Source organism: Notolepis coatsorum (assembly GCF_963971535.1).
Source record: "Notolepis coatsorum genome assembly, chromosome: 18".
In the NCBI taxonomy this organism is placed as follows: domain Eukaryota; kingdom Metazoa; phylum Chordata; class Actinopteri; order Aulopiformes; family Paralepididae; genus Notolepis; species Notolepis coatsorum.
The window spans coordinates 35,305,832-35,333,016 of NC_140182.1; the positions used below are offsets into that span (position 1 = coordinate 35,305,832).

The 27,185-nt window shown below is 44.2% G+C and overlaps 2 protein-coding genes across 3 annotated transcripts in view; both read right to left on the reverse strand.

Annotated features, from left to right (window-relative positions):
- Positions 1-17,577, reverse strand: part of LOC311244723 (solute carrier family 45 member 3) — a 138,151-nt gene extending 120,574 nt beyond the window's left edge. Inside the window, 1 exon segment of the mRNA XM_084334397.1 lies at positions 17,482-17,577. The gene's annotated coding sequence lies outside the window, so the exon portion shown is untranslated.
- Positions 17,578-24,541: 6,964 nt separating this feature from the next.
- Positions 24,542-27,185, reverse strand: part of ferry3 (FERRY endosomal RAB5 effector complex subunit 3) — a 79,466-nt gene continuing 76,822 nt past the window's right edge. For both annotated transcript variants that reach the window (XM_084334399.1, XM_084334398.1), the window contains one exon: positions 24,542-25,423. In XM_084334399.1, the coding sequence (XP_084190525.1) occupies positions 25,331-25,423 (93 nt within the window). In that variant the 3' untranslated portion in view covers positions 24,542-25,330. The remainder of the gene's footprint in view (positions 25,424-27,185) is intronic.

The window sequence follows — 27,185 nt, forward strand, 5'->3', positions numbered from 1 at the left end:
ATATTTCATGAAAGCAAAGTGTTTTGTTTGTCTAAGATTTAAAAAGGTTTAAACTTTACAGCACTGACAAAGTTGAACAAAGTGCTGTACAAGTCCCACAACATAAAAAAAAGAAAAAGTATTTTTTTTTTAGTTGATTCCATTTTCCATATGGCTCTAACCCTACCCTACATCTTTAAACTAGTGCTGTCAGGCGATTAAAGCGATTAAAATGTATCCAATTAATTACAGGATTTGTAATTAATTAATCGCATTTTAATCGCATAACCATTTTATGCCTGAAATTCTATTTTCTATAATCATATTTCCAATTGCATGTGTCCAGATGGCAGAATTCAGTACTGTATCTAGTACAAAACCTTCTGTTTAATCATCTTCCATCTATTAATTTGCTTAGATTTTTCAGGTCTGGTCAATTTGAGCATGGTGTTATTCACAGTCAAAGATAAAAAAATATGTATTGATATTCTCATTTGGTTCATTACAATTGACTCAAAATAAAATTTTCATTCAATCAATCACCGCACAGATTGATTGATTGAATGAAAATGTTATTAACAGATTGCAGAATGGGTACAATACTGTACGGCTCAGGGTCCCCCATTTTCAATTCATAATGAATTGTAAGTAAGGGTGCAACTTGCACCGTGCAATCCATTCTTTGTGGATCTAGCCCACAGTATTTCTGACACTGGGAATACATTCCCTGAGATTCATAGATGTCCCTAGAATCAGATACCAAGAACATGCAAATGGCCATATTAAAAAAAAGTCTCTAAATGTGTATTCTACATTATCATGGAATGAATGAGATACAAAAAAATTATTATTAAAAAAATATATATAATTTCTTTTTTTTGTAATTAATTTTGAGTAAATTTTCATAACGCGATAATTTGCTGTGTAATTAATTAATCTAATTAACGCGATAAACTGACAGCCCTACTTTAAACCCTACCCTACATCTTTAAACCCTACCCTATGTCTTTAAACCATACGTCTTTAAATCCTACCCTACGTCTGTAAGCCCTACCCATCTGGCACGGCAAGCGGGCTATGACAAATTCAAAGAATTATTTGCAAATAGTACCTGACCCAGATCAGAGTAAGACGGATGGTTGCATCAGTGCATCAGAGGACAGACAGGCAGAAAGACAGATGAACATCAACAGGTCTGTCTCCCCGTCCAGCTGTTGCGAGAGCTTGAGTGGCCCTGGGGCCTGATGATTAACGCCTCAGTCAAGCGCCGTACAAACCAGATGGTGAAGAAGAGGGAGGCAGAGGGCGAGGAAGGCTGCAGGGAGCAGCCTCGGGTGAGGAAAGGTCATGTGACCTGGTCAACTAATCCATTTGTTGATTTCACGGATACATCTGTAAAATAGTATTTCCCACATACGATCATGCAGATGGACCTCTTTAGATCTAGTGCCTACCATCACCATGTGCTCATAATTTCTTCAGCAAATAACTTATTCAGCGTGGATAAAAGAATAAAAAACTGATTATTGGCTATTATTATCTACTAATCAACTAGGAGGGGACAGTCCCACCAGAAGGATGCTCTCCCTCTCTAACAGCCCTCCTCCTACAGACTTCTAGTACAGAAATTAGGGCTGCTCGATTATGGCTCGATTTTAATTGATATTGAAATCACGATTATTAAAACACGATTACTCACTGATTCGAGTACATCTTATGACTGAATTTGTTTGACAAAGATACTCGATAAATAACTGGAGAATCACACCGTGGCTCTCTCCTCCCTCTCGACATGAGCTGATATTACTGTTTGGGGGGGGGGGGGGGGGGGGGGGTCGCCGCTGTGAAGGAAGGGTGTGCTGCATTTAAAACACAAGACTAAATGAGAGCAACACAGCATGCGGCACAATAATAGTTTTTTCTCAATTAGCTTATTTTCATGACAGAAGTCGTAATTGAAATTGAAACTCAATTAATCGCCCAGACCCAACAGCAGTAGTAGGTAATACAAGTAGGCATAAGTATCAGGTACAAATGCATGTACGCAGTATACACACACACAGCTACCATTCCTTCTCCTCACACATGCAGCGTTACAAGCTATACAGTACATAACCTTGTGCAAACCCATGACAACTCGTCCTTTTCACATGCCCTACACTCGGCTCATTGTTTCGCAGTAGAATTCTCACTAAAACGCGATACAAAAACATTTGCAACGGTCTTAAATATGGACAAAACACATAATCTAAACCACAGGGTCTGAAGAAACACGATTCACATCTTTCACCCAACGCCGTAACTCTGGGGTTAAGATGGCAGAAGCCTCGCCAAGGGATTGTGGGAAAATAAGAAATATCAATCAACGGCAGAGACTGGCCAACAAGTGGAACGAATAATCAAGACTTTCCTCCCTTCCTTCACTGATGTCCTCAGATGCCCTCGGACAGGAAGCTAGATATCAAGCTGGTCAAACAACCACTGAGGCATGAAACTGATTACTGTAAAACCTGGTGGAGCGGAGACTCCTTCAGTTGCTTTCTCTCCCCCTCTCCCTCACTCACTCTCCCCCTCCCCCCTCCATACCGCTCTCCATACCGCTCTCCCTCCCCCCTCCCTCTCTCCCCCTCTCCCCATCCCCCCCTTCCTCCAAACCTCTCTCTATCTCTCTCCCTCCCTCCCCCTCTCTAACTCTCTAACTCCCTCCCTCCCTCCCCCCCTCCCTCCCTCTACCTCCCTCTCTCTCTCTCTCCCACACGCTCTCCCTCTCTCCAGTGAGGCGACGGTTCCCATCTCGGCTGATCCTCTCTCTCTCTCTCTCTCTCTCTCTCTCTCTCTGGACAGTCAGGTCACATCATGGCTCAACCCATAAGCCTGTTGTACGGCACGTTTCAGACACAGCAACGGTACAGCTGAACCCAGCATCAAAGCGTTTGCGCTTCACACACGTAAAGACAAGCCTAGTCCACATGTACACCGGTATATAAAGAAAAGATCCCCTCTACACAAACAGTGTTTTAGCCACTGACCAACATTCCCTCACATGAAATTACCTAAAACTCAAAGTGTTCAGCCGTGTTCGTATGGACGGCAGGGTGAAGGGAGCACCCCACTGTCCCCACGGTCCTGAGGCAGAGACTACACTACGTTTTCAAACATATCGCTAGATATGTATAGACTAGGGATGTGCATGACTGACCAAAATCCTTTTCGAATAGTCTACTGTTCTTAAGACTGAATATTCGAAAATTCTAAAGAATTATTAAATAAATAAATAAATTCAAACACAAAAGTTATTTTCTGTTACAGTTTAAATGAAGTTCAAATGTTCAGTTTCAGTTATTCTTTTTAATAGAATGGATCATTAAAATCAAAGGGTATTGCACATAAATAGGCACTTCAGATAATCCTTCAGAGCGTTGATCGGCTCAGCTGACCGACAATAAATCAAAATGACACCATTCACCAGCGTAGCCTATAATAACAGCATTGCATTGGCCCATCAACCGGTTTTAATAAACAAACAGAAACAGTAGCATGTGCATATTTTGGATCAATTAGGGCAGTGTTTCTCAAAGCCTAATTATTAGGCTATGAAAATTAGGCTGCCTCTAAATATAAAAATGTATTAAATAAGAATGGTTTGCTTCACTTAAAAAATATATATGGTGTTTTTGGTATATATTTTTGGACATGAAAATCGAATGGGGAGACTGGCACGACTATTCAAAAATGCATGATGTCCACACGAATACACCGCCTTTCTGAAGATAATAATAATAATAATAATAATAATAATAATAATAATAATAATAATAATAATAATAATAATAATAATAATAATAATAATAATAATAATAATAATAATAATAATAATAATAATGACCTGTTGATCTTCACCCTGGCAGGAGTTTTCAGAAAGTCTTCGGTGACCTAAACACGGTTTGCGTGCGGAAGAGCCACAGTTTCAAAAGTGTACGTGTGGACGAGGCATTAAATCAGAGACTTCATCCTTTCACAGGGAACAAGGCTCCTCACATATCAAAGGTCTCCCACTACGCTCAAACACTCGACTAGCATCCCTTTCAGCTTTGCTACATGAAAGAGAACGCTAGTCTCTCATATTTTCGCAGTACTCCACAAGACGGGGCCACAACTTCAAAGACGAGTGCATCACAAACTTTTCTTTTTTTCCTAACCCGTTCACTCGTGTCTTATTTTTTTTGGGGTGCTTTCTGGCACTTTCATGAGAGTTTGTCGAGTGGCAACAGTGACATTGATAATTTGGCACAATAAAAGCCCTAACCCCCTCTTCTATCCTCCACCACACTCCCATCACTCACTATGGCTTCTCTGCATCGTGTGTGTGTGTGCGTGTGCGTGTGCGTGTGCGTGTGTGTGTGTGTGTCAGCGAGACAGACTAAACAGAGGGGGGGGTAGTCTTGTGTGTGTGCGCACATGTGCATGGTAAGAGACTAGACAGAGAGGCAGAGAGAGGGAAAGAAAATGAGAGAGAGAGAGAGAGAGAGAGAGAGAGAGAGAGAGAGAGAGAGAGAGAGTGAACATGTGTTTGGTAAGAGACTAAACAGAGAGGCAGAGAGGGGCAGAGAGAGGCAGAGAGAGGGAAAGAGAACGAGAGCGAGAGCGTGAATATGTGCGTGTGTTGCAAACATCTGGCCAAGTCCTTATCACCATGGGAAACTGAGGACGGGCTGTGTGTTATCCTCTCTCGTGCGCGCGGCTCGGCCATGTAACGCCATCGCCTGTAACCCGAGTCGTGCTTCTCATTAAGGGGGAATTAACTAGAGGCGATGGCCCTCCACACCTATCCTGGGAGCTGGACCTCAGGCGGTCGCCCTCTGTGCTCCACACCTCTCCTGGGAGCTGGACCTCAGGCGGTCGCCCTCTGTGCTCCACACCTATGCTGAGAGCTGGACCTCAGGCGGTCGCCCTCTGTGCTCCACACCTCTCCTGAGAGCTGGACCTCAGGCGGTCGCCCTCTGTGCTCCACACCTATCCTGAGAGCTGGACCTCAGGCGGTCGCCCTCTGTGCTCCACACGACCACACCTATCCTGGGAGCTGGACCTCAGGCGGTCGCCCTCTGTGCTCCACACCTCTCCTGAGAGCTGGACCTCAGGCGGTCGCCCTCTGTGCTCCACACCTATCCTGAGAGCTGGACCTCAGGCGGTCGCCCTCTGTGCTCCACACCTCTCCTGAGAGCTGGACCTCAGGCGGTCGCCCTCTGTGCTCCACACCTATCCTGAGAGCTGGACCTCAGGCTGTCGCCCTCTGTGCTCCACACCTATCCTGAGAGCTGGACCTCAGGCTGTCGCCCTCTGTGCTCCACACCTACCCTGAGAGCTGGACCTGCCACTCGAGGAGGACCCTGCGCAAAAACAACCGTGTGGGAGAAACTGAGTAAAGTCAGAAAATTGAATTAGGCTGAGGGAGGGAAGGAGGGATGGGGGGGTTGGGGGGGCTAAAACAAGGCATGAGGCTCTAAGACTGTTGGCTCTGTTGTTCTCCTTCCCTCCATAAGGAAGTGGGCACTAGCACTTTAACTGTGAGTAACTCAGTTAGTGTCAAAAGCACTCAGCCAAAGTTGATTCAGAGATCTGGGCTCATGTTCACAAAGCGCTTCAAGAATAGAAGCAGGATGGGGGGGCAGGGACGGGGGTTCTGATCCAGGAACAACAGAAAGGAAGTCGACGTGACATTCATTCCATAAAGAGACACTGCTCTGGGGTCAGTACTTTTTATTCTGATGGGTTTTGTGTACGGGTCGGGAACTGGCAAGCAAGTTTGTGAGGCCTTACTTAACATACCGGAATAGATCTACCAACTTGAGTTTAAATCAATAACACCACTAAGGAGGAAACATTCGTTCAGGCTGGACATTAATCCACTTTAACTAATGACTTACATCATCAAAAGGAGCTATGAGGGCAGTTATTCAAATACATATTCTTGACATGATGTGGCCGTTGCACTCCACGCCACAGCTTTAGTGTGTGCAGGTCTACATGAGCGACAAGCTAACATCAGTCTTAGATAATTACATTTGCCAATGGCACCAATTGAAAGCCCTCCAAATGCTCCCTTGATATAAACCGGGCCCATTATTTTTTTTAAACTGCCAGTATAAAGTCGGTAATTGTGTTATGAATGTGAAAACTATGCCGTGCTGGATCGGTGCATTTCAGTTCAAGTGACAAAAAAATACCAGAGAGGCAAATTAAGAGCATGGAGGAGAGCAGAACGGTCGCGGCGAGAGCTGCCGCAGAGCTGAAGCCGCGCCAGACAACGCTCTCCCACACACAGGATCCGAGCGATCTCATGCCACGCTGAAGGGAGGACGACGGGGGTGTCCGTGCGTTCGAGGCCGATGGGAAGATTAACATGAATGTAGACAACCTAGATGCTCAATTAGGACAGCACCGCCCTCTTACCTCTTCCTCCCGACCAATTAGTTACCCATGATGCCAAGAGGGAGCGCGCAAGAGGTCTCGGGCCCAGACACACAGAGTAGACAGACACACAGACAGTGGAGCAGTCGGACATGCACAGATGCTGCTTGTAGTGGATATAGCGGAGAATTTCAACTTGTTGTGTGTTGGTTGGCGCTGTCTTGCACATAATACAGATAATACAATACAGTATCATTTGCTCAGAGTCCAGGCAGAGACAGTTGTGGTTCGGTCCGGATCTGTAACGGAGTCCGGACTTTGAGAATGCCTGTGTTAGACCTACCAGTGTTTCCAACATGATTTTGTGAGACTGGTGGGTGAACCTCTGCCCCTCTAGGGGGGCACCCCAGCCATTCCATGTATTTGTTAAATTCCACCACCAGCACACCTGATTCAACTTAACAAGCCCTTTATTAGTTGAATCAGGTGTGCTGGTGGTGGAATTTAACAAATACATGGAACGGCTGGGGTGCCTCGAGGAGATGTTTGGGAACCACTGGACTAGAGCCATCAAAGAAATTAAGCAAAAGTGGTTACCTGTGTTGAACTGGTTTATTTTTTTGAAAATAAAAATATATACCTGATTACTATTACGACTACTACCACTGCCAATATTACTGATACATCCCTATTGGCAAACTTTATATTTAAAAAAAATTATAATTTGGTTCATTATAAAACTGTGGCGGGACTAATTAGATGGGCCGCCACAGTCTAGGTAATTAATGGGAAACACTGCCTACAGTATAATACTGCCAGGTGCTATAACAAAACCAAAAACGCTCTGTATCTGCCGATATGGCTCATAGACAAAGACAATCAGTGATCGGTATCGGTGTGCAAAAAACGTGATCGGGGCATCCCTAATCCATACAGTTGAAAAAGCCAGTTTTAAGGAAAGGGTAAATACATTGGATTCAAAATATAACTTACCAAGCCGCAGATATCATTACTTCATTTCAGATATGCAAAAGGAAGTCGGGTTCTATGACAACAGACATGTGGTCCAGCCACACTGGCACCCCGGGAAAATCCTCCAGGCGACGTCACAGAGAGGAGACCAGACCTCTAGCAAACTGCAAACACTATTTCCTAAAGCATTTCTTCAACTTTCCTCTAGTTGGGCCTATTACAGTTGATAATAGTTGAGGAAATAGTGTCTGCTCTCCTCTCTGTGATGTCACCCAGAGGCATTTCTTGTGGTGACCTGAGCTCTCGAGACACAATTATCCTCCTCAAAACAGAACAATAGGATTAAGGTTGAAAATCAGCTAAGTCCTCCTTTAATTGTCTGCACTGTAAATTTGCAAGTGATCAGATTGGACTTGCGTGTCCAGACATCCCCAACCTGCGATCTGCATGGGTTGCTGTGGTAACGTTCGCTACCATTAATGGTAGTTGACAGACTGTTACACTGTAATGCTATGTACCGTCGACTAACTTGCTAAAGAGTTGGTAACATTAGGTAACAAAAAAGTTCATCATTACGTTAATATTGCGTTTTTGCCATTAGACAAATTGATTAGCTAAGCTAACTAAATGGATTAGCTTAGTTAACTTATCAGCTAACATTAGCCGGTCTGATGCATTTCCGTCACTCTGGATTCGACTCCCGTCGTTGTCCGTCGCGTTGCGACTTGCGAGTGATGCAAAAGACACGTTGAAACCCCCTCCAAATGTGGTTTGGATCAGATTTGCAAAGATCGCAAAACTTTCATGCCTTTTTTTTTCCGCAGTTGAGACTCTAAAATCTATCTGGATACAATCTGGATATGCAAAAAGAAGACAAATTTGAGCTGGCAGTCTGAACATAGCCTTCGTTTTATCCTAGCCACTACTTTATCGTTATGGGGGGGGGTATATATACAGTATTCACATTACTGATCTGTAGATACACTATTTGGAACCTTCTAGATCCTGTGTTAATCAGAATATAGAATCCGTTTTACTCATGTTCACAAGCATTACCAACGTAAAGCAAACCACTTACAGCCACAAAAAAACAGAAACAAATACAATAAAAAAATCTGTTGTCTGTTGAGCGTTAGACCTCGTTATCAGCAGCTCGGGTCAGTCAAAAGGAGAATGAAAACATGGTGGAGAGATGCTCATTTGTTTACGTCTGGATCACTGACTGGGCCTTTAACAAAAAGGAGAATACAATAACACCGTTCTACCACAGTAATTGTGAAGAAGAAGAAAAAAGAAAAGTGTCTGTACTCAGAGCACAGACACATCCTCTCCCGTCGTCCTCGTCAGCAGAAAAGAAAGGAGACATTGTCAAAGGAAGAGGAAGAATGAGAGAGAGAACTCAAGAGAGGAGGCTGAGAAAGTGTCACAAAGGTGACATTCCTAGGTGGTGGGGTAGCCGTCATCCCGCTGTTATTGATTTGGCCCATTAGGGGAGCTAGTTAGCGGGACCCTTTTCTGTACGCCCAGCTGGCTAGAGAACACTATTACAGGGAGGCCGTTTGGACTCTGACCTTGGGGGCCTGGGGAGAGCAGGGAAAAGGCTTTTGTGTGCTCCTCCGCTCCCCTGAGCGAGGGATCCGGGGACCAGACGGGCTCCTGAATATCCAGCCACCACCCGCCACCGGTTGAGTTATGATGATCTAATAATGTGCATTCCAGGACTGGAGCCGTTTCAATTATAAGCAGGTGTTGTGTCGCTCTCTTGCGATTGGTGGTATGACGTCCTCTCTGGGCGAAACGTGCAGAGAGTGAGGAGGGGACGGGGGACGGGGACTCGGGGAGAAGCCCAACTAACACTTTTTCCATCATCAACTTTCTTTTTGCCATTACCAGCCCCCCCCCCCCCCCCCCCCCGCAACAAATGATCTCACTATTTTTTACAATGATTAGCGCTTGAGGGACAGTACGTTCAGCTCAGCGGTAAGAAGAGTACAAGGCCCGAGTGGGTTCGAGTGTGTTTGCGCAACGATAACTACACACAATGCACCATGCAGATCTGAGAAATGAACTGGTGGTAAATAGGAGAGCTCACACAGAGACAAAGGAAATGGGCAGCCAGCGTGGATTCAGTCAATAGAGAGAGAGAGAGAGAGAGAGAGACAACGACGGCTCGAATTACATGAAACCCGAGGCAATTGTTCAGATTTAAGTGCAGGCGAGATTGCATCTCATTTGGAGGCGACAGGAAATCAAAGAAAGTAAGTAATACATCCTGGTGTGCATTAAACTGGCGGCACAATAACAGCTATTATATCAGAGATGAGGGCGCAAATCATTAAGTGCCATTAATTACCGGCGTTGTGCTGCTGGTGCTGAGAGAACTCTACGTTTTTAAACACAGATGTTTGACTAAACTGGGACGAAATGAGCGAAACTATGAAAGCGATGTAAAGAAATATGATTCTAAAGAGGAAAAAAATATATATATAGTGTACTGTTCTCCCACTGCACTGAAAGAGGCCCTTGCAGTAGTACTCGGAGACGAGAGGCAGCCATTGTATGGATCGCATACCACTGATTGTTCATGGCTACACACGACACCGGTGGGACAGCAGAGCTTAACCCTTTCACTGCCACACTACCAAACGGTTAACCCTTCCACTACCGTTGGTTAACCGTCTGTAGTGTGGTAGTGAAAGGGTTAACCGGCTGTAGAAGTGTGGTAGTGAAAGGGTTAACCTTCTGTAGTGTGGTAGTGAAAGGGTTAACCTTCTGTAGTGTGGTAGTGAAAGGGTTAACCTTCTGTAGTGTGGTAGTGAAAGGGTTAACCTTCTGTAGTGTGGTAGTGAAAGGGTAAACCTTCTGTAGTGTGGTAGTGAAAGGGTTAACCTTCTGTAGTGTGGTAGTGAAAGAGTTAAGGGGAAGAATGGCTTCAAAAACCCCACTGGCTCATGCTCTTCGGAGCCTCTCCTAGAAAAAGCCCAGCTCGACTCACACTCGCCCCTTAATCCACCCCCAGCTGAGAAAAACGTAGGGAAGGCCATTGAAAAAACAGTTGTTAGTTACTGCAACTGCAACAACAACAACAACAACAGCACAGTAGTGCCAACAGACCAACGTCGTAGTTGGAGATAAACGGCCTACCAGTGATTAGAACTAAAAGGCCTTGAGTCCGTCTAAGTAGCTTGCTGTCCTGAATGGCAGGTGATTATCCAGCTCTTGGCTTGAGGGGGGTGGGTGGAGGAACCAGGCAGAGAATAGGCTTGGGGGTAGGGTTGGGTGATAATTCAATATCATTGTTAAACCGTGTTCAGAGTATTCGATCACAGGCATCTCGGTCGCAAACAACAGGTGATTGTCATGAGAATACTACGAAAAGTGACGGGATCTTCTGCAACGACATTATATATTGTGTGCAGATATTGTGACATCGTTGCACACAGGTCTGTCATCTAAATTAATGATAACAACCACATATGAACTCAAATTTCTCTCAAAAAGAGATCTTCAAGATACTGGACGTCACATTCCTGAAAACAGCTGCCTGTTTGTGTCCGTTTTCCTTTTGATTGTTCTCTTTTGTTTTCTTTGTTTGTATTGTTGTATCCATGTTGTTGTTACAAATATTTTAAAACTTCAATAAAACAGTTGATACACAGTATCATGCAGTTCAATGCAACTGGATGATCTATCATGTGATTATTCATTTTATTTTCAGAATCTTCGATTCTGTGTTGACCCCTAATATTACCCCTCTACAATTAGTTGATTCAATTAAAACATCCAATGCAAAAGGTACAACTTTTTTAGTTTTTGTTTTTTACAATGTATTACACTATAAGGAACCAAGCAGAGAACATGCTTTAGGGGTAAGCAGATATATTACACTTTATACCATGGACTGGTTTGAAACCAAAATTCTGATTGGAATCCTTAACCCATTCAGTGCCAACCACGAGATTAGTCGGGTTATCTCGGCATGCGTTGAGTGCCAAGACCCGAGAAAACTCGGGTTTTAATCGTTATTTCTTTTATTAGCAATATCCATTCATTTTTCATCCATCCAGCCTGACGTTATCATTGGGAATGGGTCTGAGCTCGAAAAGGGCAAATACCGCCGCCTATCGTTCAATAACATCAGCATTTACCCGAACGTAGCAAGCGTTCATACTAGCTCAGTTCCTTCCGTTGCTCACAGAGCCCTGAGTTTTACCCATTCTGCAATCTGTTTTTTTTTTTTTTTTTTTTTGGTTGTTGCGTACTTTCCCCTACTGTTGGTCCGGGAGACCGGAGACTGTCACATGCTTTCCTCCGACGCATGTGCAGCCTGCCGGCAGGCCAACCTGGCCGCGCAGGTTCTCACCGGGGAGAGTGTAGCGTGTGGGAGGCCACACTATCTCTCCTTAGTTCCAACCCTTGCTGAGCAGGCGCCCCGACCGAACTGTAGGGGTCGCTGTCCACAACGCCCAGGACCCACCCTTCAGCTTTCCCACCCTCTGATACAGCCAATTGTATCAGTGTGAGAGGCCAGCCAAGCTGATAGCAACGCCGGGAGCTGGATTCGAACAGGCGAATCCAGTGTCTCCCGGTGTTGGTGACGAACGTAATCTCCGTGCGCCACCTGCCCCCCTTTCTGCAATCTGTTAATAACGTTTTCAATCAGACACATGTAGGCCTGCCGCGATAAGTAATAAATCGATTAATTGCTGCGATAATTAAAATGAATGCAATGATTTTGACGGGCGCGATTAATTGCTATTTGCGCGTTTGTTTTAATGAGGCGGAACCAGTGCCGCTTGTCAGTCACTGTCCGTGTTGGGAGGCGGGTCGCTGACGTTACTAGAGTACAGCACGGGAGCCCCGTGGGGCAACGCCACAGCTTAACTACATTTCTCAATAGTGTGGCTCCTTTTAACCAAGTAGCATTATTTGTAGTGTAACGTTAGCTATTTTTAGACCCAAGTAGTTACTCGCTACTGCCCGGAGAAACTGGACTGCTAAATAAAGATGAAAGATAGAGCTTTGATTCTCATTCCATGCTAACAACATTAGCTAACAAACGAAATACAACGTATAGCATAGCTACAAGTACAACACAGAATAACGTTAATACAATTACATGCATCATTGTTTACAATGAACGGGTGGGGCTGGTCAAAGGACTGGACACGGGGACAAGTTAAACATGAATTAATTTATTATAACACTCCGGTAGTTTCGAGTCGTGCTGCAGTGCCTACGCACCACAGCTATTCTATTATATACTGCTTTGACGCTTCCTCCTCATCGTTGATTGCCTGTAGTAGCTGCATCTAACGTTAGTAGCTAACGTTAAAACTAACCTAAAGTTAGTTGTTCACCAACAATCTCAACATTTGTTATTAGCTCAAAAACAACCGGACGAGACATGTTGTCGGCTCATATGTTCTGCTTAGGATAATCGCAACAATACTTCCGGTCCGGTCGGTGGGCTTCAAAATAAAAGTCTAAAACCGGAAAAGACGGAGCGGTGGGCTTCAAAATAAAAGTTTTGGGAAATAAATTTCTCAAAAAAAATTCTCTAACCGGTCGCAATAATATCGCTTATCGCGATATTTTCGGGGGCAATTAATCGCCCAGCAAAATGTGTTATCGTGGCAGGCCTAGACACATGTATAGAAAGGCTTTGTTTTATTATAACATTAGTTGCAGTAAAATCATTATGCCTCATTTAAGTCATCCTGCGGAGCTAAACGTCAGCCGCGCCGCCATTGTTGTTGTTGTAGAAAAGCTCTCGTCAAAATCAATGGCGGACAAAAGCCGAAGTAAAAAATGTATACGCGCTTGCCGATTGGTGGTAACAGCAGAGGCGGGAGCAAGCGGTGTGTGACGTAATTGGCAGAATCGACTGTCAATCAAAATTTCATTGGTTGAGACAATAGTATCTAGCTGCAGCCCAGCAGGTAGACCATGCTGGGAGAACTAGTATCTAGCTGCAGCCCTGCAGAACATACTGGGAGAGAGATAGTGCTATTTCTTGATGTTTCCTTTTTTTAAGTAAGTAAAGAGGCCTATGTTCATATCGGTGAGCACAATTTGTAACACAAATATACAGTAGTTTCATAAAAAAATATATATATATATTACAAAAAATATATATATATTTAAAAAATATTTAAAAAAAATGTGTTGCCACAAATATCGGTATCGGCCGATTGTCTTAGTTGAACAATCGGTATCGGTGGCAAATTTTCATATCGGTGCATCCCTACTAAACACCTTTGCCTATATGGTGTATAAATCAATCAAAATCACGCTAAAATATAATATCGGAGAATCTGTGAAAGTCCGATACAAGGAAACACTTCTAACAGCCAGAAATCAATGCTGAGTGACTTGATTTGCTGCATTTCTGACACATTCGTTAACACATTATTATATCTCAATATTTATTGTAAAATGACCCAACAATTACAGTCCAAGTCTATACTGTTCATTAAAAGTAATGAATTGGATCGGTGCATCCCTACGATCGGGTTAGTGATAATTAAATAACGTTTGTCTTATTCTCAACAGCAAATAGTGAGTGTCACAGAAAAGTCACAGCTTATGTGGTGAAAAGGCTGCATGCATCCCTTCTCAGATGTTGAAGCACCAACATTTAAAGAAGAGCTAAGCTAGCTACCCACCAGCCTGATCGAGTCACAGTAATGTGAGCTAAGCTAGCCAGCACCCTGACCTACAGTACAGAGGGCTAAGCTAGCTAGCTATCCACCACCCTGACCTACAGTAACATGTTATGTTAGTTGCAGTTAGTGAATGAAGAAATAATGGATTTATTATTGAATCATTAACACTTTCAGTGCCCAGCAGGGGGCGCACGATTTAGTGCTTGAATGCCCAGCATCCACTTCAATGTTAGCGTTAATATCGCCTAATCTATGTTTTAAATTATGTGTCTAATCTGCCCGTCGCTTATCAATGACTCATTTTCCAGTCAACATTGTCGAAGTGGATTGTTTTTTTATCGGTTCATTTCCGTTTTATAGCATCTTGAAAAGCCCTCGTTTTCAAGGAAAATTTAAATATTCCATAATAAACGGAATATTCTAGAATACACAAAAAACTCGAAACCTATTTGTGTAAAGGTTAAAAAATATATATACAATTCTGTGAAATAAGCATGCGACTTATCATATTCACTGTTTGCTAACTGTATGCTAGTGACATTATAATGCTTGCTAGCATAATGTTAGCTTTCTGGCTGATAGGTTGGCTGGACTAGAAACTAGAAACGCCTTAACGATTCCCAACCTAGTTTAGCTCAAAACCCTGCCCAGTAGCATGACAAACTGCAGTGCCTCCGATATTGCACTGCGATTGGCTGTGGCGCTCTCCACTCTGATCTCCCTCTCTCGACTGTTCCATCAAACTGTTAGCTAGAGGCTAATGTTATACTAACCATGGTTGGAAACCAGTGAATATAATCAGACAGAATGTTTGTTAAAATAGTTACCTAACTAACCACTTTGTTGTTTCAAAATTGTCTCAGCGAGGCTGGCTAGCATGAGACAAGACAAGAAAGAAGTTATTTTGAATCTTGGTATGAGCGGGATAATGCCCTTTCAGGTGTATAATATCAGAATTGAATGGACTCTGCAGGACTCTATCTCGTCCATTATATATACTGATAATGTACATCTTGTACGGAACAAGGCAAATAACAGGCTTTGAGGTATATTACACTACAAGGAACCAAGGAAAGAATAGGCTTGGAGGTATATTATTACACTGTTCATACTATTATTTCTCTTGTTTTTTTTGGCATACAATATGGCACAGTGCCATAGCTCATTGGCCATGATTGTCATTTAACGATTATCACCCCTTATTTGATTACAATCACCCGTTGTTTGAGACCAAGACGTCTGCGATCGAATGCCGCGAAGGAACCAAGCGAGGAACAGCCAGATGGTCCATCCAGAGAATCCAGGCTGAGGCACGGAGGTGATGAGCTCCTCGCAGAGCAGGGAGAAACTCCCCCGACACAGTGTGTATACAATTTGCGGATAACGGCTGTAATTTAACGATAATCACCTGCCATTTGATTACAATCACCTGTTGTTTTGCAAACAACATGTCTGCGCTCGAATACTACAAGTAGCCCCAAAGTACCTGGTTCGTGTTTCTGTCTGATGATCTACTATACACACCAAAGTAAAGCCTGTAGACCCTCTGGACAGTTTGATTTGTTTAAGATTTGTGTAGCAGAGAGGGTGTTTTTGAGGCACATTACCAATTAAGTAAATTATCATAATAAGTTTAAACTTCAACTGAGAAGAGAAGGGCCACTAAGGGGGGTGGTGGGGGAAGTGCGACCAAAAAAAAGAGGAGTCTATTTTCCTGGGGAAAATGAATAACACACTTGAGTGGTCCTTGGAGAGGGAAAGAGGCCTTTGTATGGCGGCAGAGTCATGGTCATGGCGACAATAAAAGTCCCTCTGTCACGGGTTAGAGCTGTTTAACCTTTTGATCCTCTTCATTCGTAATGTGGTTTCGGGTCTCAGAAGTTCCTGGCGAAGAGGCAAAGCACCGGGCACAAAAAAAAAACGTGGAACCTTTTAGAGCTAAACTGAGGACGACAGGCGGTTTTACTGTGTAATATGACAACCACTGTTTACAAAACTCTTAGGAGCCAAATGGAAACCCAAAATGTAGCTTCCGCTCCTGTCATTTTGTAGCCGACTCTGACTGGAGCGGTTTAAATTATAAAGAGGAACGAGGAAATGAAACAGAATTTTAAAAGACTGTTTTGACGCTAGCACTGAAGACGGAGGATGCAATTTTGGACCAGACTGTCTTAATCCTAGGCATTACCATGTGCCCATCACTGCACTGTATAGCCAGGTGGCTCATATGTAGAATCAATGTTTGGTGTACAGGTGAAGATAATTTGCAAGGATTGCAGTAAATTAAGGGCGGATTAGGTTTAATGACCGATATGGGTCTCAACGAAAAGTAATTCACAAAAGCTGCTGCTGTTAGTTTGAGAGAGAAGCCAAAAAGAAAGGATGAAAGGAAGGAAGATCACTTTCATTGCTACACCGGCAGACCTGAAATATTATAAGTGTAGAAAAAAATGTATGTTACACAGTTGAAATATGCATAATACCATTTGGTCCTGTTAGTACATTCCCTCACTCTACCCCAGCCAGGCCTTTTTATCCGCAGTTATGGAATAGTTGAGTAAAGCTGAGAACAACAGCCTATCTTTCATGAAGCATACAAATCGGAGAAGCAGAGTTTATTATCAAAGACAACTGTACACATGCCAGTACATTATAGTTATTAATTTGTCAAATAAACATTGCGTTAGTGAACAACCTTACCAATAGGTTGTCTTAACGCCTCCCCCCCACGTCCATGTGTCAAGACAGCAGGGGGTCCCTGGCCAACAACAACAACAATGTTTACAGCGAAGATGATCGCTTTGAAAGTAGCGAATAATAAGAGAACAGCTATCTTGAGTGTTGCCACCATGGCACTTGGCACAGCACCGGTTTACTAAAGAGTCCAGATTGATTGATTGAAAACTTTATTAACAGATTGCAGAATGGGTATAATACAGTACGGCTCACTACACACACTTGTTAAGGGGATGCAGACCAGAGAAAGACTTTCGTCTTGTTTACATCAGGGTCCCCCATTTTCAATTCATCATACTACTAGTCTGATCAGACGTGGGCAACAAAAAAAACTTGGGGGAAAAAGCCCACATGCTGCTGCTCAAACCTTACACTTACAGCGATAGTCTTGAACCAAACAGAATAACACGAAACAAAACCACTATGATCCCAGGCTGGATTATTCGGACAACACTGACTCATCATAAGTGACAGTCGATGGTTAAAAACCAACATAGTCCCAATAATAAACAACCCGCTGCGCGCGGCTCACTGCAGCGGACAGGAGCCACGGCTTTAACAACACAATGAAGAAGTTTGCAGCCCCACGTCTCACGGTCGCTGCTAGTAGCGCGGAGAGAGAGGCTTCGTGTGTTTTCATAAAGCCGGACGAAATAATAACGTCAACAACTGAAGCACAATACCGGGCTTTCTCTACAATGCGAGTTAAAGTGTTTACCTTGTGTTGCTGCTGCGACTCGCGAAAATCCACTGCCAGCAACTTGCTTCACTTTTCTCTCTCGATGTTCCGACCGCCGCTCAACTTGTAGGAAGGACTCTGGTGAGGAGGGGAGGAGAGGAGGAGGAGGGGAGGAGGAGAGGAGGAGAGGAGAAGAGCCAAGGCTGCCGCTAGTCAGGAGGAAGGGATGGAGGCAGGCTGCTGCTGGTGGTGTTGTTGTTGTTGTTGCAGAGGAATGCAGGGACTGCTAGCCGTTTCACGGTCGCCGTCGGTTGTGTGTGATAGTAAAGGGTTAACCTTCTGTCGTGTCGTGTGGCAGTGCAACGGTTAACCGGCTGTCGTGTGTGGCAGTGAGTGAAAGGGTTAACCGACTGTCGTGAACTATGAATCACTAAAGAGTCAAGACACTTTTAACTGCTGCTATGACCCACTGTCACCTCTATGGAACGTGCAATGTAACTCACTGTGCCTTGTATTGTATATATATTATATTTTCATTTTATCTATTTTGTCTTGTTTTCTAGCACTCGCTTGTATTTGAATATGTTTTAAGTTAAGTACTGTGTGAGGGGTGGACTAGCAAGGTAAGGTTTTAATTGTATGGCAAACTGTCGTTTTGGCTGTGCATATGACAATAAACAATCTCGAATCTTGTGTGACAGTGAAAGGGTTAACCGGCTGTCGTGTGGCAGTGAAAGGGTTAACCGGCTGTCGTGTAGCAGTGAAAGGGTTAACCTTCTGTCGTGTGACAGTGAAAGGGTTAACCGGCTGTCGTGTGGCAGTGCAAGGGTTAACCGTTTTCGTAGTGCGGTGGTGAAAAGGGTTAACCGGCTGTCGTGTGGCAGTGAAAGAGTTAACCTTCTGTCGTGTGACAGTGAAAGGGTTAACCGGCTGTCGTGTGGCATTGAAAGGGTTAACCTTCTGTTGTGTGGCAGTGAGAGGGTTAACCGCTGTCATGTGGCAGTGAGAGGGTTAACCTTCTGTTGTGTGGCAGTGAAAGGGTTAACCGGCTGTCGTGTGGCAGTGAAAGGGTTAACTGTTTTCGTAGTGCGCGGTGAAAGGGTTAAGATTTGAGTGAGAGTGTCAATGCTTATTTTTTGGCCACATTATCTGAGTGCATGTTATTATTATAGATATAGGTCTGAGGAGAGATCAAGGAGCCGCTTCGTTTACTGTTTTTTTTGTTGTTAAAAGTTCTTCGTTTCGGGGGCGGTCAGGTGGCGTAGCGGAGATTGCGCTCGTCACCAATGCAAGAGGCTGCGGTCTCGACTCCCGGAGTCAGCATTGCCCTGCGGCTTGGGCTGATCGTCATACTAACTCGTTTGTCTGAGTTAGGTGGAGGGAAGTCGTGGGTGGGAATCTGGCGTTGTGGACAGCGACGCCTACAGGTCAGGTCTGGGCGCTTGCTCAGCGGAGGCAGGACTTGATGAAGGCAGCGTGACCTCCCACGCGTTACGCTTCACCAATGAGAGTCCTCGCTGCCAGGTGAAAAAAAAGTCACTGGCTGTCGCCGCGCATGTCGGAGGAAGTGTGCGGATGACTTCAGGGTTCCCTTGTACCGACCAGTAGGAGAACATGCGCACAACAACCAGGCAGGGGAGGGGGGAAATTGGCACGACTAAAATTGGGACGGGGAGAAAAACAGAATCGGAGAAAGAGAGGATTACATTTTTTTTATTTTTATTTTTTAAGTTCTTCGTTTCGTTTATTAATAATGAAAGCTCACGGGACAAATTATAATATGCCTAATTCTAATACAGCCCCACCACAATTTGGTCATCTGTTCATATGGTAGGGATGATGACAGGCAGCTATTACACAACTCTAACACATACATACATTTGTTTATACACCCGCCCCATAGCATTTAATCTTCTAGGAAGTTATTTGTGATAAACAATTATTTCGGTTTTCACTTATAACTAACCTTTTTTTTTTTAAATAACCTATGATTAAATATGGCAAGATGCCATTAGCTGTGAGAATGGGATACAAAGACATGTAGGCTAACACTCCATCTCTCTACTGTTGGGTTTCCATAGCCTGCAAAAACAGATGCTGCTTGTTAGAATTGGGAATATTATTCATGTATAAAGGGATTTTTTTTTATCGTGATGCATAAACGGTATCTCCAATGAGATTCAAAAGGGATATGAGCACATAGCCACCCCCCATATCTATGTAGGCTACAGCATCAGTAGTTCCACAGGTTACCATTACCAGTCTTTCATTTCAAGTAACAGTTGATTGATGAAGTAGACCATAACTGGTCCAAAAGATAAAGATAGATGAGCATTCCACAGATCTTAGAATACCTTGTCTTTTGGAATGCTGTTTCATAAGAGTACATTTTCAGTAAGCTCTCCATCATGTTTCTTTTATTTAATACGCATAATGATGACCCATGCAATTGCAACCCCCCACACTAATTATCCAAACCACATTTAATCTCAGTATTGTCTTTATTCTATGGCAATATTGTTCTGCAAGCTCTGGCAAGTCAGTGGTGTTTTCCGTTGGCCCCCTAGAGGCCATTCCCCAGACCAGTTTCCAGGCAGGCGAAATGAAGGGACACATTCCATTGAAATCAATTTTCACTGAATAATTAGTTTTTCTTCTGCCTTGTGGTGGGAAAAGGGCCAGAGGAGGGCAAATTCCACATTTGTAGCACTTCCCAAGTTAACCCTTAAGATGTCGCAAGTCACTTTGAGACTACAGCATTTCTAAAGGATGTCTTTGCAAAACACAACTATTAAAGGAACATGCCAACATTATAGGAAATGTGCTTACCGTCTTCTCCAGAGTCAGACAACCAAGACACCAATTTCCTCTGTGCGTTCAGTAGAAAGGTATCCGGCTGCAAGCTAGCCTATAGCTTAGCACAAATTAATGGAAGTGGATACGGACCACTAGCCTACCTTAAAAATCCTGGAGGTGTTTTTGGCCAACAGCTGAGCTAGCTGGTCCGAATCCGCTACCATTCATTTGTGCTAAGCTAGGCTAGCTTGTAGCCAGATAGCTTTTTCCTACAGAGAGGAAATTGGTATCAATCTTCTAGTCTGATTCTGGATAACACGGTAAGCGCATTTCACATAATGTTGGCATGTTCCTTGACCTTCTGTAGTGTGGTAGTGAAAGGTTAACCTTCTGTAGTGTGGTAGTGAAAGGGTTAATCTAGTTTACAATCCCCTGGTCTTCCCTTTAATGGGCCCCTGGATGGACTCCGCCCTTTAACACTTTGACTGCCCATCACGAGTTTTCTCGGGTTTACCCCCCCCCCCCCCTGCTGGTTGAAGGCCCATCACGAGAATTCTTGTTTTTTTTTATTAGCGATCTGAAATCATATTTCATCAACCAAGTCTACCGTTGGAAAATCAACCACTCCAGGCGCTCAGATGTGAAAAAAGCACCCCCTATCGTCTCCCAGATGGTAATTCACCCTTTTGGATTGAACTCAATGAAAATGAATGAGAAAAAAAAAAACGGAATCCACGTTTTACTTCTCACTCATGCAACCGCCGTCGACCAGTTTCACTCTGGAGCTTCAGAGCAGCGGAGATTATCTGTTTTTACACTATACTCGGTGGATCAATAAAATTATAGATTTTTTCGAATGGCGATCAGGAATTGGAATAATCTATTTGGATCTCAGGTAAGGAATCTATGTTACCAGGCTTAGGATAATCAGATCCGTTTTCACGGAGATATAAGCTTTTATGTGATTACGTGATATGGCTGTTTCACTGTGCGAGCGGTCAGTAACTAGGAGAATTGATTTTCAGCTCGCGGCACGAGCGTGCATGCGCACACATATACTATCGATAATCTAGCGTTTATTTTAAAACGATTCATAAATAGGCCGAAAAATGACAACGTTCTAGAATATTCCAGTAAAGGGCGATTATCATGGAATGTCTTATTTTTTCCGTGAAATCGAGTGCTTTTCAAAATGCTAGAAAACGGAAATGAAGCGATAAAAAAACAATCTGCTACGACAATGTTGACTGGAAAATTAGTCTTTGATAAGCGACGGGCAGATTAGACACATAGCCATAATTTAAAACATAGATTAGGCGATATTAACGTTAACATTGAAGTGGTGCTGGGCATTCAAGGAGGTAAACAGGAATTAAGCTTGGGCAGTGAAAGTGTTAAAATAATTGTACAATAAAAAATAATTGAATCCATAATTCCACAACAATTTCCATGAGATCACTTGGGTAATCATGACATGTGTTATTTGGGTTATTATTACTCCATAGAAGATAACTAGATGTACCAGTAGACATGTATTATTTGAGTGGGTGAAAACAAGATTATGAACAAATCTTTTTCCATGATTCTTCCAGGCCTGGAAAACCAAACATTTCTCAAATTCCATGACTTTTCCAGGTCCTTCCATGCCCATAAGAAGTCGGACCGAGGCGGCACCCTTTTGACCCATGCCTCCAAAACCGCATTGGCTTGACCGAAGAAAGCCTTGGGCCTGGACAGGTGTCTGTCCACCTGAACCCAGGCAGTCCAGTAGTTCTAGGAATCTAGGGGCTAATACCGGCACGTCCTGTTCATGTCCCAAGTTGTAACTGTGTATGTATCTGCAGCTCTGGCATCCAAGTGTATGTGTGTGTGTCATCCTGGCTGTGCGCAGCACCAAGAAGAAGGGAGAAAGTGAGAGAGAGAGAGAGAGAGAGAGAGGGGGGGGGGTGGGGGGGTGTCATGCTGACTCTGCACCCTGGACACGCCGTGCCGCAGGGAACCCAACACTTCAGGGCACCGAGACGAACGCCAAGAACGCCAGACATTCAGTGACACATTTTCCTTAAGAGTTTTGTGGGTTCTCACCACTTCAGTCTCCAGGACGAGACATAAACAGAGTTGCAGGTTTTAACATGATACCAAAGGGGGCCATCGAGACACAAGCTTCTTGCAGGCACGGTCGGCCATGTTGTCCCCCCCCCCCCCCCCCTTTAACCCTTTCACTACCACACTACCAAATGGTTAACCCTTTCACTGCGACAATACAGGTTAACCCCTTCACTGCCACACGACACAGGGTTGACCCTTTCACTACCACACTACAGAAGGTTAACCTTTCACTACCACACTACAGACGCTAACTGTGTGGTAGTGAAAGGGTTAACTTGAAAGCAGAGAAGGCATCTTGTTTTGATTGGACGGCTCAGAAGTCTTTTAATCATCTTAATACTGTCACTGATCATCACGGCGGCCAGCGTCTCCCCCTCTGACGTGAGACGACCAGAAGACGCGCAGGAATGCAATTCCAATGAATGACAAGAGGGTTATTAACTTCAGAGAGATCACACGTCTCCGGGTTTTCCATCAACAGTAAATAAAACGACCAAACGGAATGAATTTGGGAGTGTGCTACTTTGACATGGCAAAAGAATATGGGGGGGGGGGGGTCTCAAATGTGCAATATTATTATAGTCACATGCACCACTTGATATAATCATTTGTATATTTTCCCATATATACAAAAATTAAAATGTAAACATACAGAGCAAATGGTAATAAAAAGGAACACGGGTGGAATGTCACATTTCAATCAAGTTCAAATGCTAATAAAACATTAATTTGACAAGTGTTTACCACAGGAGGTATATGAACCAAAGGTTTTTAGGAATACTGTAATGGAAGCGCCAACCCTGCCACTCTCTCATGCTCAATATAACTCATGATCAGTGTCGGCAAATAGTTGGCACAGTGTGTAAAGCTTTACCTATGAGCGACTGGCATATCATTCTAGTCATGTCGCTACATCTTTGTCTTTAGGAACAGCGCCCTCTGCTGTTACAGAGGCAGTGGGGAGAGACCCCCCCCTACCACCACATGCACACACACACACGTGTGGTTGTGCACATATTCACATAAGAGCACACACAATCTCTCTCTCTCACTCACTCACACGTGCAGACGCACACACACTCACTCACTCACCCGCGCACACAGGCTCAGGCGCACACACACACACACGTGTGGTTATGCACATATTCACCTAAGAGCACACGCAATCTCTCTCACTCTCACTCACTCACACATACACACACACTCACTCACTCAACCTCTCACGCACATAGGCTCAGGCATACACACACACACGCATGCACGCACATGCACACACACACACACACATTTCTACGGACTATGATTCACTGCAATGCAGTATAAACACACCTGCGTAACGCTCATTTCAGCAGCAACACTATCCATCTTTTACCAGAAGAAGAGCCAAGTTCTTGTCGCTTTATTCCGGGGGAAACCGCCTGCCAGATATGACGCCAATTACCCACGGGATTACACTCCTAAATCTCCCATGACAACCCACCTCCACTCATCCATCACGGTCAGGTCAGGGAGACTCAACCAAAACACCAAACATGACGTTTTTGCAGGAACCCCCATTCATAAAAAAAAAAGAAAAGAAAACGACTTCACGGAAAACCCGTCAGAGCAACGGCGAACTTGAGTGTTTTGCCGTCTTGAGAAAACCATCCTGCCCTCAGGGGAAAGATCTGCATTACATCATGACAGCAATATTGTTTTCATGACATCATTGAGATCTGTGGAACCACAAGCGACCACACCCCGGAGGCCGCACCGCTAAGTGCAGGAGCCGCTTTGGTTGAGCCGTAGAAACCAGGCATTTCAGTAAAAAAAGAAAGTACAGCGATATAGTGTAGTTACAGTGTAGTTACCGTGGGTGTAGCAAAAACAGAGCTCACGCAAATGACAAGGCTACACATAGACGTTCGGGGTCCCACCTCAGACTCCTCTCTGTGTTTAAGTGCTACGATGCCAGCCTGCCAATTTCCTTACCGTTTGGCGTCAAACAGCGTAGAGACTGACAAAACGCAGCCCCCCGCCCCCCCCCCCCGGCAGGTTTAGGCCCGTACCGCTCGGTCGTTATGTCGTGGGTTTGATTCTGACTCACGCCCGTCACTTTCAATGGAATACGGTCTAGTTGAAGCAGAAAAGGGTTTAAAACAAATATATCTGTTTCCCCACACTGTAGATTTGACTTGGGCTGCCCACTCAGCTGCATCTTCTTGTTTGTTTTTAATGATTTTTAAGCTTGTGATTTTCCAGGAAATACTGACACCGTTCTCAGTCACTCTCTCATCCCACGCACACACACACACAGACACACGCACACAGACACACACACATACACACACACACAGATAAAAACACACACAAACACACACACACCAGCATTCTTGCTACTGCTCCTCACCAGCAAACAGACCACCCGTAGAAAACACTCAATGATGTTACAAGGTATTTGGACAGACGTGTAACAGAAGTCTTTGGGTTTGGACGGGCAGCTCAGGTGGCTCAGTAAGCTGTACCATGTCATTGCAACGTCCTGGGTTCAAATCCTGCCTCCTCGACCTCTCTTGTTGATTCTCCTGTCGTTCATCACCGTGTCTACAAGCAGAAACGCCCCTCAAAACAAGGAAACAAAAACAACAAACAAAAGACAAAACAAACAAGTCGTCAGACGACCTCCTTCACAGAAAGACCAGTCCCAGCCTCTTCTCCGAGACGACAAAAGGAAGACGGGACGCTAAACGTCGGCTCCTCGTTGACGCGGTGAGGTGGCGAGAGGTCGTCAGTGCTTGGAGGTGAGCATCAGGGTGGAGGAGACGCGGTGAGGTGGCGAGAGGTCGTCAGCGCTGGGAGGTGAGCTTCAGGGTGGAGGAGATGCGGTGAAGTGGTGAGAGGTCATCAGTGCTTGGAGGTGAGCGTCAGGGTGGAGGAGAGGTGGCGAGAGGTCGTCAGCGCTTGGAGGTGAGCGTCAGGGTGGAGGAGAGGTGGCGAGAGGTCGTCAGTGCTTGGAGGTGAGCGTCAGGGTGGAGGAGACGCGGAAGATCTGCGGCAGCATGGTGCTTAGCTGGTAGAACATCTCCTCCGAGATACTCTGTGGGCACAGGGAGAGACCGGCGAGAGAGTCGTCAATACAGGTAGAGAGGCCGACGGACAAGAAGCACTGATGCTTAAAAGGGGGAATTCACCCTAAAACAGAATGCATTTGTCATGGCTCATTTGTGCTATTCCAATGATCTGTGACTTTGAATTTGTGATGTCATCAACTGTATTCTGTATTGACAAACGGCTGGAAGGATAGGACCAGCCTACTGGGACTCAGCTAAGAGAGTTGTAACCTTCCTGCTGACTTGTCGTACAGAACTTGTAAGTCGCTTTGGATAAAAGCGTCAGCTAAATGACTAAATGTAATGTAACTGACACTTTTTTGGAGTCGGTCCAGTGACTATGAATTAGTGACCTACTTTGTGGGCTTACATCATTTCAGTTTGAGCTATTCATTTGATCCTAATGTAGAGTTTAATGTACCCATATACCAGTAAACTCATCATGGTGAATTACTTGATGGCATCATCACTAGTTTAGTCTCTCTGGTATTCAGCTCAAGGAGAGATCATATTCACAAATCAAAACTGAGCTGTGCTATATTAATAGAAATGACATGCGAGTTCTATTTTAGGGTGGATTTTTCCAGTAGGTACTCTGTTGATAACAGGTAGAGAGAGAGAGAGGTCAGTCACGCTGGGCACACAAGGAGCTGAGGCGTCTGTAGGGGCGACAACAGAGAAGACTCAGGCTCGCAGACATACCTCACCCCCTCGCTCTCTCTCTCACCCACCCACATGTTCGCACAAGCACAGTGGAGCTTCACTTTCAATTAATACAGGAAGTGTATTTCATTTGAAATTCTGTTTTATTGCAACACTACTATCACCGACATCTAAGAAGGGAGATCCCCCCTTGAACGGCCCTTCTAAGGTTTCTCCCCTCCACATTGCCTGTGGTGCTTTTTCCCCTTACCTTCACGTTGCATTTGTCTTGGAGTGTTGCATTTATTTATTTTACATTTTATTTAGGATTTCATGGTGTTTTTTTGTTTTGTTCTTGATTGAATGAATGAATGAATGAAAACTTTATTTAACAGATTGCAGAATGGGTACAATACAGTAAAAGGGGATGCAGACCTGAGAAAGACGTTTGTCTTGTTTCCATCAGGGTCCCCCATTTTCAATTCATAGATTCATTGTGATGTTTCTTCTTGACTTGTTTAGAGAAGACGTGTCCGGCCCATGTGGACATTAACGTGTGTTGTTGGGCCTTACAAATACATTTGATTTGATTTGTATAAAAACTGGCATGAATTTGACCTGTAAAACCCGCCTTCCGGTCATGAACAAGGAGAAGAAGAACAAGTAGAGTGAGGCTTTTCCTAATACTGTGTGGTCCGGGGAGACCTCGTGTCAACCTTGCCCGCATCACTCGCCAAACATCGCTTAAGATGGAAATCTTGTTGGTCAACATCTTGGTCCTTTGTGGTAACCCTTTCACTACCACACTACAGAAGGTTAACCTTTCACTACCACACTACAGACGGTTAACCGTCTCTGTAGTGTGGTTGTGAAAGGGTTAACCCTTTGTCATGTGGCAGTGAAAGGGTTAACCTTCTGTATTGTCACAGTGAAAGGGTTAACCCTTTGGTAGTGTGGTAGTGAAAGGGTTAAAGCAGCTACTAGGACGATTTTGACATCACTATATTATCGTGAATTCAATGTCCATACAGGATTACTATGGAAACATGTTGAGATCGATGAGACTGAGATACAATTAACGTGACTGTGACCAAGTCCATCAATATC